The sequence below is a fragment of the Lontra canadensis genome, unplaced genomic scaffold (genome assembly GCF_010015895.1).
Source record: "Lontra canadensis isolate GAN:19392208 unplaced genomic scaffold, GSC_riverotter_1.0 scaffold12, whole genome shotgun sequence".
In the NCBI taxonomy this organism is placed as follows: Eukaryota; Metazoa; Chordata; class Mammalia; order Carnivora; family Mustelidae; genus Lontra; species Lontra canadensis.
Genome location: NW_022631006.1, coordinates 159,342 through 177,068, shown reverse-complemented (window position 1 = coordinate 177,068; position 17,727 = coordinate 159,342). Strand labels below are relative to the sequence as shown.

The 17,727-nt window shown below is 34.3% G+C and overlaps 2 protein-coding genes across 5 annotated transcripts in view; both read left to right on the top strand.

Moving 5' to 3' along the window:
- G2E3 (G2/M-phase specific E3 ubiquitin protein ligase) overlaps window positions 1-8,094 on the top strand; it is a 67,793-nt gene extending 59,699 nt beyond the window's left edge. For 2 of the 3 annotated variants that reach the window (XM_032856212.1, XM_032856213.1), the window contains 3 exons: window positions 1,019-1,191; window positions 5,237-5,427; window positions 6,217-8,094. In XM_032856212.1, coding sequence (XP_032712103.1) covers window positions 1,019-1,191; window positions 5,237-5,427; window positions 6,217-6,473 — 621 coding nt within the window. In that variant the 3' untranslated portion in view covers window positions 6,474-8,094. The remainder of the gene's footprint in view (window positions 1-1,018; window positions 1,192-5,236; window positions 5,428-6,216) is intronic. The other variant, XM_032856214.1, reaches the window with a different exon arrangement.
- Window positions 8,095-11,829: 3,735 nt separating this feature from the next.
- The window catches only part of SCFD1 (sec1 family domain containing 1), a 106,941-nt gene continuing 101,043 nt past the window's right edge, over window positions 11,830-17,727 (top strand). Inside the window, exon 1 of one of the 2 annotated variants that reach the window (XM_032856211.1) lies at window positions 11,830-11,915. In XM_032856211.1, coding sequence (XP_032712102.1) covers window positions 11,858-11,915 — 58 coding nt within the window. In that variant the 5' untranslated portion in view covers window positions 11,830-11,857. The remainder of the gene's footprint in view (window positions 11,916-17,727) is intronic. The other variant, XM_032856210.1, reaches the window with a different exon arrangement.

Genomic DNA, 17,727 nt, shown 5'->3' with positions numbered 1-17,727 from the left:
TCTATGACTGCTTTCACACTATAGTGGAAGAGTTGAGTAGTTATGGCCCACAAAGCATAAGATGTCTGGCCTTTCAGGCAGCTTGTATTTTAGCAGTATGGTTATGATACATCTAGGGAATTGGATTCCTTCTTCTCTGTGTAATCACTAAAGGTATTACCTTCATCTATATGAGGCTTGCTCTTAAGGGAAGAAATAGAAGTAGAGTTCTGGAAAGTTTGACACATTTTCACTCACATTCTTTTGGATAGCTCTCAGTCACATATAGCCAGATTTAGCTGTAAGGAAAGTTTGGCTGTCAACTAAAATTCAGGGTGGTGGGTTTGGGAACAAAGGTAATATTTACCTAACTACTTGTGACAGTGTGTGAAGGTAGTATTTTGAGCAGAAAAACTTCTGGAATTTCAGCAGAGATCTGAAGTGAATGAGGGAAATCATATAAATCACTGGGAAAGAGTTTTTTTGGGAAAGAAGAGATAAAAAGTAAAATTTGTATTCAAATAGACCATTGACTGCTTCCTATTTTTAGTCTTTCTTTCCTTGTGTAACTCTTTTAAAGAGCTGATCTATATGAAAGTGTCTGGCACATTAATGGTCAAGTTTCCTTTTTTTATACTATTTCCTGAACTATTTTGATTCTATCCCTATTTTAAGTACCTCATTAAGTCTTTTAGTCCCTCATTCAAATCTAACAGCTGATATTCTTTCTCTTTCATGAAATCTCAGGTTATTTCACTTACTTCTCTAGTGCTATGTAACTGTTCTGTGTCAATTATTATCTCTTATGTAAATAATTTCCTATATTAAAGTGCCAGTTTACTACAGGTTTCTTGAAGGCAGAAATTGACAATATTAATTAAACTGGATTGTCCTTTATTCTAAAAAAATAATTCTTGATATACTTTTACTCCACACTGATGTTCTCCAGAATTGAGTAAAAGTAATAAGTGTTATTTGAAATGTAAAAATCATTCACAAGTAAATGAGTAAACTAGGTATATTTTCTTCTTTGTTATAGGTAAATACTGCAACAAATGTGGCTGACTTAAACTCAGTAGTAAATGAATGCTATAACTACCTAGAGCTTATTGGATGTTTAAGAATTATAACTTCATTAAGTGATAAATATATGTTGGCAAAAGACATACTAGTTTATCATGTAATTAAGAGAGTCCAAGCACCCTTTGAAAGGTAAGTTGTTTATATGTGATTCTCTCAAATTACATGTTTAAAGTGATTGTCTTACAATAAGATATATTTGATAAAAATTTAAGTGCTATTTTAAAGTAATGCTTTAAAAGTAATGTCTTAAGAATGATTGCCATTCTAACCATTTTATACAGAATTGGTGTGAATGTATGATGCTTGGGTAGGAAGAGTAATCATTACCTCAATTTATAATTATCCTTCTAAAAAATTTTTTTTAATTCTTAGCATGTAAGCCAACTCTTCCATTTCCTTTCATTCATTTAATAACTATTTATTGAGTACCTGTTGTCTGCTAGGTAATAGGTACTAAACATTCTTTGATTAACAAAGTAGATATGAGTCTTGCTCTTCATTACCTTAGAGCACTGGTCTTCAGACTTTTTGTTCTTATAATTCTTAAAAGAAGTTTGAAAACTTAGTTATTCTCACATTTTTCTGTTTGTATATGTATAAAATGTATATGAAAATAGGGAGAATGGTACACCATGCAGTTACCACACAGATCTAATGATTACCAGTCAACCTGTGGCCAGTCTTGTTCATCTAGCCTACCTTTATTATTGACTCCAGGATTCGATTCTTCTCCTCTCCTCTCCTCTCCTCTTCTCTTCCCTTCCCTTTCCTTCCCTTTCCTTCCTTTCCCTTCCCTTCCCTTCTCTTCTTTTCTTTCTTTTATTTTTAAAAAATATTTATTCATTTTAGAAAGAGAGAGCAAGTGCCTGTGGGGGGAGGGGCAGAGGGATAGAATGCTCAGGCAGACTCCCGCTGAGCATGGAGACCCATGTGGGGCTTGATCCCATACCCAGTAAGATCATGACCTGAGCCAAAGCCAAGAGTTAGATGCTTAACCGACTGAGCACAGATGCCCTGACTCCAGGATTATTTTTAAGCAAATTCCAAACATAATACCATCTCAGAAGTTATATTTTTTAAAAAAAAATTTTAAGTGTCATTAACCTATGGGTTTAAATATATTTGATGTGTTCACAACTGTTATACTTCTTAAACTTACTGGAGTTCTCATTGTCTCCATGTTTGGCCGTTGTAAATGTTCTTGTTTCTTTTGAGTTCTTTTGATATTGACCTTAATGATCTTTGATAGCTTTCTTGGTATATAGCAGAGTATTTCAGGCTCATTCTGTGCATTTTCGACTGAGGAACCTTTGTTTCTTTGAATGGTGAATGGTATTTCCAAAATACAGTCTGGATGCTAGGGATGCTTTTTTTGCCAGATTGTTCAGTGTTCATAGGCCTTTTCAGTGGACCCAAACTAGGACATATAGGGTTGTTTTGGTTTGGTTTTGGTTTCAGGTTTTTAAGGTAAAATACATCTTGAGTTTTACTGATACTTCAAATTCACTGCTATAAGATTTTTAACCTTTTCTTTGTCCCATGTTGAGAACCTCCGTTATCAACTCAACAACACAGGAGAACTAGACTATGAAATAATTACTCACTTCATTTATTCCACATTTCATAAACAGCAGTCTCAGTAACATTACCAACATTATTACCAATAACTTTATTGAAAACAGGTTAACATTATTTTTCTAGGGCTGTGTAGTCAAATTAATATATTTAAAGACATTTGGAATATTTATTCTGTGGTGTTCTACTATGAGCTATATATACATTTTATTTTCATTTTTTATTTCATTTAAATTGATTGATTTAAAAAATTTTTAAAAATTATTTTAAAAAATTGTTTTACGGTTCTATAAAATATTTACATGGTTCCAAAATCAAATTTATAATGAAAGTATATCAAAAGAACTCAGCTCTGTGATACAAATTGCATTCAAAGAAGTATAGCTTTCATCCTTATCACATCCACTTTTCATCCCCTTATGAAGTCATCATTTTAGTGACATTGTTTAGCCATTATTTGTTGGTTTTTTAAATGATAAATATATGTGTGCATATGTACTAATTTCTTTTATTAGATAAATAGTAACATTACATCCACCCTTTCTCTAGTCATTTTTTAAAATTGGCAATATATACTGGAGATCATTTCATGGTGGTAAATACTTCTATTTTTAGAATCTATATCACGTGGCCTTTTCCTCTGTGTGTGTGTCTTGTAAAGACACTTTTCATTGGATTTTGGGCCAGTCCAAATCTAGATAGGATGATCTCAAGATCTTTAATTTTATCTGTTTAGAATTTTTTTCCAAATAAGATCACATTCATAGGTTCCAGGAAATAGGATATAGACTTATTGGTGGGGTTGGTGGGCTAGGACTCCATTCAATCTACATCAGGGTAAATGACAGTATTGGGACTTATTTCTGGCACGTCTCTGGAGCTACAGCGTGGAGAATGAACTCGGGAATTTGCACACCTGGTAGAGCAGTTCTTCTGCAGGTGGTTTGTAATAGGGTGGTAAAGCAATATATAGAGAAATGAGCAGATAAAAGGGATTTCAGACAAGGAAATTCATAGGATTTGGTCATAAGAAATGGAAGAGGAAACAGTTAAAGAGGACTTTTAGATTCAGCTATACTAATTTGATGGATAATGGAGGCATATACCATCAGTTATGGTTTAGATTTTAGTAGTAAGGTGATAAAATTTCTTTTGCACTTAATAAGTTTGAGTACTTGAAATATATGCTACCATTAGCCTGTTGGATATATTTCTGAGCTAGAGATACTAGAGTTTATTTTGTTTTTAATTAATTTTTTTTTAAGACAAGGCAGATTTTATTTTTTAAGATTTTTACTTGTTTATTTGAGAAAGAGAGGCAGAAAGTGAGAGAGAGCATGAGCAGGTTGAGGAGCAGAGAGAGAAGCAGACTCCCTGCTAGAGCAGGGAGCCCGATGTGGGGTTCACTCCTGGGACTCTGGGATCATGAACTGAGCCGAACGCAGATGCTTAACTGACTGAGCCACCCAGGCTCACTGAAATAATAGATTTTATAGTTATAAGTGTTATAACCTGCTAAATACAGCCATGGGAGAGGATAAGAGAGAAGAGAAATTGGCCTTGTTACAGATCCATGAGACATAAACATCAACATTTAAAGCAAAGTAAAGAAAGAAGAAGCTTTGTAAGAGACTGAAAAGATCTGGCCAGAGAAAGAAGGGAAACCAGAAGACTGATGCCATAGAAGGAGATCATTCATAAATTAGGGCAGTTTTTCCTTAGGTGTAGACAAGAGTAGAATAAAAGTGAGTTGGAAATTACGGAAGATAGTGAATGTGGGTAAGTCTTTCAGATAGGTTGTCTTAAAGGAAAACATGGCATTGAATGAATTTTTTTTTCCATTTAAAGGTGGAAAAAATAAGCACATTTCTGTGCTCTTGAGAATAACCCAGTAGAAGGGGGGATGAATCTGTAACAGGGTACCTGAGGAGGTGGGTAGGGGATTCAGAGCCACAGATAGGGCTTAGTTAGTCTGATAGATAAAAATATACCTCAGTTCTTTCCTAACAAGTGAGAATGTGCATTTAAAATAATTTACTTGTTCCTTGTATTTTGTTAATTATCCCTTCATATTTTGCTAATTTCCTGTTAAATTGTTCTTTTAGAAAAATGATTTGTATTTTTTGTATATTAGAGAAATTAGTTTTCTGTTATATACGTTACTACTTTGTTTTTGTCATTGTTAATTTCTTTTTAGCAGTATATAAGTTGAATTTTTTTGTGGCTAAGATTTATTACTCTCTTTCTTTGCAGTTTCTAGGAAACTTCATTTTATACTCTAGCTGTGAAGTGTAAAATACTTTCACATGTCTACCTTTTTCCCCTTAAAAATTGTTAGCTTAATTTTATTTCTTTTTTTTTATTGTTTTAATTTTAAAACTATCTTACAAAATCAAGTAGTATGGGCAGATAAAATTTTATATTAATATACTTGCTTGTTATTGATTTTAAAAATATCATATCATGTATATCTATATTATTATATGTTTTTTCCTCACATCTAACTATGTGTGATAGTAAGTTAGCTAGAAATGTTAATTTGTAGTTGTAATACCAAACACATGTATGAATGTTGGCTTATTGTTTATCTTCTTATAAGTTTTAAGCAGGGTCTGAAAACTCTTGGTGTTTTGGAGAAAATTCAGACTTACCCAGAAGCCTTTTATAGCATCTTCTGTCATAAACCTGAGAATCTTACTGCAAAAATCCTTAGTGATCTTTTTACAGTACGCACATTATCTGATGTACAGGCTTTGGGATTTTGGAACAGTTATCTACAGGCTGTTGAGGGTATGCGGATGTTTCATTTTTATTTAACTGCCATAGAACATTTGTTTTGGTATATTAATTTATTTCTTTGAGTTTTGCTTTTTGATGATAAGACTTCCATCTGCTAACTCCACATTTACAAAATTTATTTCAAGACAAGTGTATATGACTGAGTTCAAAGTGATGAGGAAAGATTACAGAGTAAATTTCAATTTTGCAATTTGTTTTCCTCTAGATAATTTGAGGTAAAAGGCATTCTTCCTAGAAAACTTTATATGGGTGACTGCCACAGCATAATCTTAAAGCTAATTATCTTCTATTTCATCTTTTTCAATTTTAAGTTAAATATCATTGAGCATTAGCAGTGTAAAATCATCCTGTTCAATAGAGTGGTTAAGATATGAGTTGAAATTCTTTTTTAGCTAGGTTATTCAGTTAGTTTATACCACTTAGTTTTCCTCTGAGTTTGATGAACTAGTGTGTCAAATAGTGATGATCTAAAAATGGCTTAAAATTATTATTATCATGCCCCCTGAACCTCTTGGATTGTATAATAATTTTATATTAGAGAAGACATTCAAATATATAATGAGTAACAACTAAATGACTTTCTGAGTCATACTTGGAGGTTCAAGTAAACATTTATTGAGTGTACTATTTTCCTGTTACTATGCTTGATTTGGTGATTTATTTTGCCCAAGATAGGTAGATGTTAGAGTCTCTTAAACATTCCCTGTCTAGTTGGGAAAGCATCTATATTGATAGTAATATATATATAACGTGGATTTTCTTTTTTGGTAAACTTTTCAGATGGTAAATCTGCAGTGACAATGGAAGATATTCTTATTTTTGCAACTGGTTGCAGTTCCATTCCACCTGCAGGATTTAAACCCACTCCTTCAATTGAGTGCCTTCATATGGATTTTCCTGTTGGGAACAAGTGTAATAACTGTTTAGCTCTTCCAATCACCAGTACATATCAAGAATTTCAAGAAAATATGGACTTTGCCATAAGAAACACCCTAAGACTAGAAAAGGAAGGAAGTTCTCACTACATTGGACATTAAAATGTTTTGAACAAAGAAATGCTTCTTGAAAAGCTGCTATTGATACTTTTTGTTTCAGAAATCTGTCCATTATTTGAACAAACTTGTTAGCTTCTTGGCCCAATAAAATTTATATGAACATAAAGGAATGTTTTGGCCACTTAAGCTAAAAAAATTTTTGTTAACGTGTACCAGTCAAAATTGATGATATTTTTCTATTTTCTTAATATACATGTGTCATAAACTTTAATATAAATAGTTTTAAAACAGCTGTACAGACTTTTTTCAAGTATAATAACCTGAGATATATATATATATATAAAAGAAAAAAACTTGTATTCACTGTTTCTGCAAATTAGGATTAGCTATAGGATACCACAATGATTTTTCTAGTTTTATATAATTTTCAAATTATTATTTTATTTTAAAGCATTAAATAGAAAAGCAAATTGATAAATCGTGTTATATAAATCAAAGGCATATATTCTGGGGTATGTGTTATAAATATTGTTCCTAGGATGGCACTGAATTGGTTAAAAATGTTTTTAGATTACTGATTTATATTGAAACAGACCCACACTGCAATTAGACTATGCCTAATGGGAAGTATTATGAAAAAGCAGAATTGCACAAATATTGTAGAACCTATGGACATTCCATAGTCTTAAGAACACTTCTGAGGTGGATAAAATATATTTGAAAATAACTTAAAAAGTGTTTAAAGGCTTGGCTTTGATCATAGGATTTTCTTATTTTCTCTATATCCCATGTGTGGTATTAAAACCACATTATGTCTGATTCAGAATCATTTGGGGTGTGTCATTTATCTTTGTGGATTACCATGACTCTTTGACAGTTATTTATTATCAAGTTGGTTGTATGATAGGTAAGCTGGTACCATTGCATTATATATTACCTTCTTTGCTCTTGAAAGATATCTTTATTATATAAGCAATGGAAAAATGTGTAAGAAAGAAGTACAAACAGAATGAAAAACCCATTCTAATCTCACAGTGCAGAATTAACTAGTATGTTTCATTTATTCTTACTATAAACTATTTTCCTTTCCTTTTAAACTTTATTGTTATTGAAAGTCAAAGAATACCTTAAAGTAACAAGAAATCATGTAATAACAATTTGAAAACAGATAGTCCCATAGTTATGTCCCCATGTTTATATTCTTGCAAAAGAAGAAAGTGGAAAAGTTTTATGTTCCTAATCTATTATCAAACATAAATTCGTTTTCCACCAAAGTAAATTTAAATTGCATGAGAGTTAAATCATTATGAGAGTTTGGTTTTAACCACATTTTTTTATATACAAAAGCAGTTATCAACTCTCATCATATTCTCCTCCTTCCCAAGACATCCTTAAATTATTGATATTTTCAAAGAAAAACAACAGGATTGATTTGATACTGGTGATGTAACTCGTTAATACCAAAGGAAAGCTAAAACATATTCCTAGTATAATTTTCCTTGTTACAATTATTGGCAGACCCAGCAAATTAAAGTTTCATTTTGACTTGAAGTTTTTAAGAACATTATAGAAGGCATTTATTTGTCTTATATTGTGTTATTATTGTTGTTGTTTTTTAGATTTTATTTATTTATTTGACAGAGAGACAGCAAGAGAGGGAATACAAGGAGGGAGAGTGGGAGAGGAGAAGCAGGCTTCCCTCTGAGCAGGGAGCCCAATGTGGGGCCTAATTCCAGGACCCTGGGATCATGACCTGAGCCAAAGGCAGACACTTAACGACTGAGCCACCTGGGTGCCCCTGTCTTATATTGAATTGTTAGATCATCAAAAGTAATTCAAGGATTGTTTAAGAGTTTGAATATCTAAACTTCAAATTTGCCGTATAGCTTTTATTCCAAATGTGATAAATTGGATATTTCTCAACCCTACCCAGTTTTTATAAAATTTAAAAAGCCATTAAACAAATAGAAACCAAAAATCTAATTAAAGCTATTTTCTGTCATTTGTAGTTTTAATTTTTCCTACAGTGGTAATTAAAATTAATGAACATTCACACAGATTTTGGGTGGGGTGGGGTGGTAGGGAAGCGATGTGCTTGGGTTGACTATAATTAAAAACAGTATTTCAGTTCCTCATTTCACTATTTTATGTGTAGGCAGGGCCTTTGGGATATGGTGTGATGTAAATAATTTCATATATTCACATTTCTAAAGTGATGCATACTCATTGCAAAGCATTTTCTAGGTTTAAGGATGTTCCATTAGTTTGAGTTTTAAGTTAGTCTGTATAGTGAAGGCATAGTAGAGAATCCTGTAGGTTATTTATTTTTCTGCAGTGTTACTATGTCACATGGTTGATATTGTGATATTCTTTTTCTGTTCATTGTTCTAGCCAGTAGACAACTCTTGCTGACAATTGATTTTTAAAAGTAATTATGCTATAAACCCTTATAAATGTGTATTTGTATTTAACTACTTCAGTCGTCTAAATGCCATATATTTCAAGTGTGTTTTCTATACTCAATATTGGGGAAAACCATAAAGTCATCTATTGTACATCTATTAACAGTCTTTGATTAGTTTTAAATTCATTGTTTTTAGACACTTTTTAAACCTTTTGGTATGGGAAGTTCATCTGAAGACCTTTTTATACAATTCTTTACTATTCTTATAGTCATTTTAATTTTTTAGCATTTAAGGTTAAAGTTTCTTTAAAATATCTCATCAGAAACTGGGTTATGATTTTACACATTGTAATATTTAATTTCTACATTATGAATAAGCCATTATTTGGGTCAAGTAAAAAGCCTTCATTTGATTACTAATCTGAGAATTCACTTTGGCTTCTACTTTATGCCAAACTTGTAATTCTTTCCCTAAATTTGTGGAAGCTATTGTACTCAGTGATGAATGCAAAGTGAAGGAGATTATAATAGGTAAGTTTTCTCCATGACTTTGCCTTTAGTATTTAGTCATTGTAAGAAAATGATTAGAACAAAATTCCATTTAAATGTAATTCTTTTATATAAGGATTATCACTTTCTTCATTGTTAGTTTTACAAGAAGCTATTAAATTAGTGTTTATGCTTTAAGTAATGCAATAAAGTTTTATGCTTTAAGTAATTCAGTACAAAGTAGAACTTCACATTGTATAATGGATTACTTGAATGTATATGTAGTTCAGAAAAATTTGGATTGCTTTGAAAAGACCCAGTTTTCAAGTTCTAATTCTGACTGTTATCTTTTCCAGTTGCCAAACATATTCCATCCAATACCTGCTGTATGCCAGGTATTATGCTAGGTGATAGTTGATGTGGCAGCCTATTCCTCCCTCCCCCTTTTTTTTACTTCAGATGTAACCAGAAAACATGATACTGATAATGACATTCCTAAATAAATATGTTAATGCTACTAAATGTGAAGTGCTTATATGAACTATTTTAAATAACTTGTTAGGATTTTAAGATTCTGACAATGCTAAATAGATACAAGATCTTTTTCATATTTGAGAGATCCTGTAAGCAGTTGTTGACGGACACCCAAGAACCTCTCTTTAATGAGCCATATTGAGACATTATGTGTTAAAACTATTCCCTAATGTGAAATAAGTTTACCAGAATAAATTATTTAAGCCAAAAATCTGGATAGGTAGAGCCAGTTAGTTAAAAGTCTACAGTAAATTAGGTTAACACTTTGAAGCCATAGTTTGATTCTTGCTGATTCTAAGAATGCATGACAAATTCCTTTCTCAGTCTCAGCCTTACAGGGTCTATTTGTCTACTGCCACCATTTTGTGGTGTATATTTTTTTATAAGTTTTTTTGCCCACTCTATGTGCACACCTTAGTCAAAACAGTTTTTATCATTTCATATGTATATACTGTATATAAATGTTAAACATTGTCTTAATGTTTTATATTAATATGACTCAGTCTAGGGAAGTCTGTGGTAGAACTGAAATGGTTAGCTGATAGATTTGCATTTGAAAGTGAAAGTACCCAAATCAACAAGATTGGGCTCTCACATATTGGAAGAAGATAAATGTATGTTTTACATTCCATGAGAACAAGCAATGAAGTAGAATTTTCCCCTAGGGCAGGAATTGTCATTTGTTTAATTACAGTACGCTTAGATCATTGGTGTTTCCTTTAAAATAGTGCTTCAAAGTAACACTGAATAAAAAATATTTTCTTAGTGAGTATGCCAGTTAGCTGTAAAAATGAGAGATGATGCAATTCTTAAAGGTAAAGAATGTAGGTTCATAATCTTTTATCAACCTATTTTTCCCACCCACCAGCCCCTGGTAGCCACTCTTGGTCTATTTACATGAATTTGGAGTTTTTTGGGTTTTGGTTTTTTTTTTAGTTCATTTGATGTAGTGATAACTTTTCAACTGTAAGATGAATATGGTCTGAGACATAATATATAGTATGGTGACTACGGTTGATAACTATTGTATAACTGAAATTTGCTGAGTAGGTTTTAAATATTTTCACCAAAATAAACGAAGATGAATATTTGAGGTAATGGATGTGATGACTAGATGGAGGGAATCCTTTCATAGTGTTATAATTCTATTAAATCATAGCTATGTAAACTACAAATTTTGTCAGTTATATATACCTCAAAGTCGAAGAACTTTTTTACACAAAAACTAAAATCAGCAGATACGTTTTGTCAATCATGGCTTCACCCGTACATTAAAATACCATCTCTGGGGACGAGGTGGCCGAGTGGTTAGGGCGATGCACTGCTAAAACACCAGCTCTGTCCACTAACTTTCCCCACCTGTTATGTGATCTTGGCGTTACTTAAAAGGAGGGGAGGAGGCTACCAATTTGCCATTTTGTAGCTTCTTAGCTCCTGTGTACCTGTAGGCAAAATCAGCATAAAACTAGACCATTTCGCCTAACAGATGAGATTGGGAAATCTGCCAGAATTTAGAGCAATGCTCCAAAACTGCCTGTTTCCCTGAAAAGGGGGACAAGGGGGAGACTTCTGCGGCACTTGGAAACAGAAATGAGCTAGCACTTTAACCATTACTTTGTTTCTGGAGCTTCGTTTACTTTAGTGATCTTTAAACCCCTAGAGCATTCTCAACATTTAAGAGATCTGAAAACGACCAATTTAGTACTTAGTTACTAACACCACGCTCCTCCCTAGAAGTTCGATTTAAAGCAGCTACCATTTGAGAAGCTGTAGCTTGATTAGATAGGATAAAAACCCCTATTATTTCACAGCTGAAAAGTAAACACTACGAGGTGTTCAGACATTAACTCCCTGGGTCTTCCCAGTTTTGAGGAAAGCTGAAGGAGGCGGTATCCAGGCCCCAAGTGCCTCCCTCGGCCCCGCCCCTCCGGGCTTTGCTTCCGGGGCAGTCAGGGCGGCCACGTAATCCTCGGGTTGCGCTCGCCCCGCCGTGCAGTGGATGGTGGGAGTCAAGATGGCGGCGGCGGCGGCAGCTAGTATTCGAGAGAGACAAACCGGTACGATTTATTCCCTTCTTCCCTCGGTTTTAAGCCTGCGGTGGAGACATCCTCTTCCTCTGCTTGTCCCCCTCCCTCGGTCGCGGTGCATGCAGCTCGAGACGGCCCTCCAGAGGCTCAGTCCAGTTCCTAGAGCAATGAGAGCCCCTCTTGAGTTTTTAGGAAAGATGCCAGTAGCTTGAGAACTCGGCCCCTCATATGTGGTTCAGGAGAAGGGGCTTTAGGGTGGGGCGTTTGCTACGGTCCTGCTCTTGCCCCTTTTCTACTGGGCCTCAGAAGGGCATCACAAGAAGATCTAGCAGCTGACATTTTACCCCTTGTTGCCAGCTATCAAGTCTCTGGGTTTGTTTCTGTGCATGGTTCAGTTCTCTACTAGTTTTAATGTTGAGGGAGTTTCGTTTTGGGCACTTCCTCCACAGTTAAAAAATTTAGGCATTCTTTCAGAGCAGTTTACGTTCTGCTGTTTCTCTCCTCTGGACCAGTCTTTTGGGGGTACCAGAAGAGAAATGCCTAGTGATAAAGATTTTCTTCTTTAGCTTGCCGGAATGGAGTTGAAGAATGGCAAAAAGCAAATGGTTTGGTAGCTTTGTCATTTTAACCGTTTGATAAATTAGTATTTTAGAACTGTTCGTTTCATTCTCGACAGAGCAGTTACATAGCTTCCATTTGTACAGAGAAATCTTTTTTTTTTTTTAAGGTACATATTTCTTCCCTTGAGCTTCAAATTTTTTTCCATCTTAGATACTTTGTTTTTCCTTATTTTCTGTAAATTTCTGGTAAATACGTGGTTTATACCTGTTAGCTACAGACTAATGGTTTATGCCTGTTAGCTAATTGTCCTGAAAGTTGGCAAGCTGTTAATTCTGAGGAGCAAATAGGAACAAACCATCAAGAATATGCATATTTGGAAATTCTGTCCCTTGTAATCATGTTAATCTGAAAGGAAAAATAAATGGTTACAATTAATATGGCTTACAGAAGGGATTTTGGTTGTGCTTGATTCCTTCCTTTAGAATTCAAAGAAAAAAATTGATAGATTTTTAATCTAGTAATGACACCAAGTGCATATAGAATTGTGTTCTGCTTTTCCCATTAGATAAGTTAGTATAAGCTATCAGATGAAGTTAGGCACAATTTAACTAAGTAAGATTTGGGGAATACCTGCCATACATTTTATCTGTAAGCAAATTGAAGCCCCACTTGTCTTTCCAGTATGGTTCTGGCTGCTTAATGAAGCTCAATGAATTAGGTCATACTACATATTAAAATAAAACAACATATCAAGGAAGACTTAACCAATACAAAGGAGCTTTTCAAAAAATGAAATTTGTATGGTCGTAATTTTTATATGCAGAAACTTTGTAGAATATTAAAATCCAACAGTATAATTTTGATTTCTGTGGAAATAAATTTCATTATAGTGAGATTTCATCTTATAACCAGATAGGTTATGCCACATTAATCATTTATCAAATTACTACTCTAGGTGAATTCTGTCCTATTTTCAGAGAAGGGTAAAACCCTATATATGTGCTATAGTAGCAGAAGTAAACATTTCCCTCTTAACTGTTGAGAAAGTTTTGGGAAGTAAATCAAAATCAATTCTCAAATATTCTAGGTAGAGAACACTATGATACAGAGGGATTTGCAATCTATTTGAGTAGATAATAGTTGATATTGAGCATTTAGTATTGCTGGGCACTGTTTTAAGTGATTTTTACATGTATTATTGTCTCCATTTTGTAGATGAGGAAACCAAGGCATAGGGAGGGTAACTAGCCTGCCAGTTTTTTGCTCTGCCTGCTTGAAGAATATTTATCCTTTAAAGGTCACCTCAAAAGTCATCTCGTTTGTGAGTTTCTAGGAACACTCCCCTCTTTATTCTTACCTTCAGTACAACAGGGAGAATCTTGTGTTACCATAGCGTTTCATGCGTGCCTCTCCATTGAGGGTTCTTGCTCAACGTCCCCATTTCTCAACACTGGGGAGCCAGAGATCAACTGCTTTCTTTCTTGCAGTGATCTTATGTAGCCTCTTGGCTTTAGGTACTGTATATATGCTAATGATCTCTAAATTTATATCTCTGCCCTAGACCTTTCCTCTGAACTCTGTCTACCGTATCAATTAATGGCAACTCCGTCCTTTGCTTAGGTCAAAATGTCAGTTCCATCCTTGTAGTTAGTTGCTCAGGTCAGAAGCCTTTAAGGTTTCTTGACTTCTGTTTTTCATATCCCATATCAGATCTGTAAGTAAATCTTATCAGTTATAATCTGAAAATATATCCACAGTCTAATTATTGTCATTGTTACCACACAGGTCCAAAACACCATGAATTTTTTTTTTTAAGATTTTATTTTATTTGACAGACAGAGATTACAAATAGGCAGAGAGGCAGGCAGAGAAAGAGAGGAGGAAGCAGGCTCCCTGCCGAGCAGAGAGTCTGATGTGGGGCTCGATCCCAGGACTCTGGGATCATGACCTGAGCCGAAGGCAGAGGCTTAACCCACTGAGCCACCCAGGTGCCCCACACCATGAATTTTTGTAACAACCTCTTATTTAGTCTTCCTTGTTTTTATATTCTTGTTCCTCTTCATTTTTCTTCATACAGTACCAGAATGATCTTGTCACATACTTGTTCAGAACTCTCCAACAGCTTCCTGTTTCAATCACGGTAAAAGCAAAAATAATCTTACAGTAGGCTACAGGGCCCTATATGATCTGTTACCCACTTAACTTTCTGACCTCACTCTCTATTACTCTCCTCTTTCCTTGAACACACCAGAATGCTCTCACTATAGAGCCTTTTTATTTGCTACCTCTTTCTGGAATATTCTTTAAGAGGTAACTGGGTGTCTCACTCCTCACCTCCCTTAGACCTTTATTCAAATGTTACCTTTCAGGAGGCCTTTCTTGGCTACTCTATTTAAAATTACGCTGCAACTCTCTTTTCCCTCTTTCCTTTGTTTTTCCCAGTAGTACTTGTCATGATCTCACATGCTACATGTTTTACTTTGTTGTCTTTCCCTAAACTAAAATGAAAGCTTCTTGAGTATAGGTCCTTTTTTTTTTTTTTCAATCTTTTGTGTTTATTGCCAACAGCTGGAGCAGTGTCCAGCAAATGGTAAATAATCACTAAAAATTTTTGAATGGTTAGTAGAGTTGAATATATAGCGAATGAGTGAAGAAAACATTCCAGGTGACCGTGAAATTACATTAACAAAGCCTACAAATGTGGATAGTATATTTAGGGTCAATAAAGAAAACTGGTGGGGTGCCTGGGTGGCTCAGTGGGTTAGGGCCTCTGCCTTCGGCTCAGGTCATGATCCCAGGGTCCTGGGATCGAGCCCCACATCGTCCTCTCTGCTCCGCAGGGAGCCTGCTTCCTCCTCTCTCTCTGCCTACCTCTCTGCCTAGTTGTGATTTCTCTCTGTCAAATAAATAAAATATTAAAAATAAAAAAAAACTGGTTTGCTATTTCAGTTAAAAGCAATCATTTACGCCTTTAGGGAGTTACTCTGATGAAAGTAAAATTATATTCTTACACATTCCTTAAACAGACCCTGTACTTTATTAACAAATCCACTGTGTCAAAATCTGTTAACAAGTTAACCAAAGGTCCAAGTTGAGGAAACTTAACCTAGATGGGCCTAAGAAGGCAAAGGTGGGAATATCTGCTGAAACACTTTTTTCAATAAGGTGAGGCCTAGCTCTAGAGACCTCTATACACCTGGGACTCACATGCAGCCCAGCCTGTGGTTTTTCTTAATTGTTTTGTGTCAAGAATGTGAATAGCTATTCCCACAAACAAGATTTTCTCTCCATTAGGCCATGGGTGCCAGGGTGATGTTGTCTATATTACCTGGAAGTGGGAGGAAGAACTCTTAAAGCTCAATGGGAGAGTTAATTCTACAGCGCCCTATATGCCTTCTATGTTATTTCGATTTTAAATACCAAAGTGTTTTTTTGTGTGTGTTTGTGTGTTTTTATATAATATCCTAACATCTGTAAGCTTTTGAAGCAGCTGTAAATTATTGGCAAAGTGTATTAATGACTAGGCATTAACTACTAACATTTTACCAAAAAGTCGTGTCTGTATACACACTGATAATACTATACCTACCCAAAGAAATATAAGCATTTAATAGAAGTTTTTCTAGTGAATGAATCAGTCTACTATAAATTGACAACACTGGTGATTTGAATATTATATGATAAATTCTATATTCTATATATATATACAGTATGTAGTTTTACATATTATGTAGGTAGAAGTTTGACTTGTAGATTATTTTATACTACTTAATGAAGCCTAATACAAATGGTTTTAAAAATAAGCCAGGCAGATTCACAGACCTATACCCCCTGGGGCTAATAATACATTACATGTTTATTAAAAAATTAAAAATTAAAAAAAAAAGCCAGGTAGATTTCAGAGCTGTCTAAAAAATTAAATTACCCAATTAATACCCTTCCTCAATATTGGCATTCTCAACCTCACATAGAAGTATTTTGAGATTTTTATTTTCCTTAGAAAATGTTTCTGACAAGATGAAACCAGAGAGTGACAAACCATAAGAGACTCTTAATCTCAGGAAACAAACTGAGGGTTGGTGGAGTGGAAGGGGTGTGTGTGGGATGGGGTGCCTGGGTGATGGACATTGGGGAGGGTATGTGCTAGGGTGGTTACTCTGACTTGTGCAAGACTGATGAATCACAGACCTGTACCCCTGAAACAAATAGTACATTATATGTAATAAATAAACAAATGTATGTTTCTGAGTCTGTTATACATAAAAATGAGCAATAAAAACCTCAAAGTACAATAACATATAGAGTATAACTGCTTTGATTTTAGAAATTGTGTATTTTCTTAGCAGGAGTTACCTGCCATATCTGTGGGAAAGTCTCACTTTTTTCATAGAGCAAATATTATACAGTACAACTTTTCAGGAGATACTGAGGTAAATTGGTCATAAAATATACTGCAAGATAACTACAACATAGACCTGCTGTATGATGGTTTTGTATATGAACCACTTAAGTATACATAATTTTTATTTTTCAAGTGATTCTGATCTATGCTATTAGCCCAACAGTAAATAGACAATAGCTCCAGTTATCTCTTGAGACCACTACAAGTTTGCAGTAGACAAAATTTCTTTTTGCATCTTTATAAAGTAGTGTGGGGAAATATCTGTGTCTTCTGCACATTTTTTACCTGGATTACTTATTTTTTGGTTGTTGAGTTGTATAAGTTCTTCCTATATTTTAGAGGCTAACCTTTTATCATTGGCAACAACATGGATGGAGCTAGACAGTATAATGCTAAGTGAAATAAGTAAGTCAGAGAAAGATAAATGCCTTATTATTTCACTCATATGTAGAATTTAAAAAACAAAATGAGCAAAGGAAAAAAGAAGAGAGACAAGCCAGGAAGCTGACTCTTAACTATAGAGAACAAACTAATGGTTATCAGAGCGGAGGTGGGGGTGGGTAGATGAAATAGGTGATGAGGATTAAAGAGTACACTTACCGTGATGAGCACTGACTAATGTGCAGAGTTGTGTATTATTGTATACCTGCAACTAATATAACACTGTATGTTAACTATACTGGAATTAAAATTTTTTGACACTTAAAAGTTATGTGGCATTGTCATGAGGAATGAAAAAGGCTTCTTCCTGAACATTTTTCACATTTTCACCTGGCGACAGAAAAATCTCCTAAACACTTGCCAATTAGCTGTTAGATGAGATGGTCTTACAAAGTCTTCTCCTGCTTTTGTATGTCCAGTCATTTGATTAATCAGTTT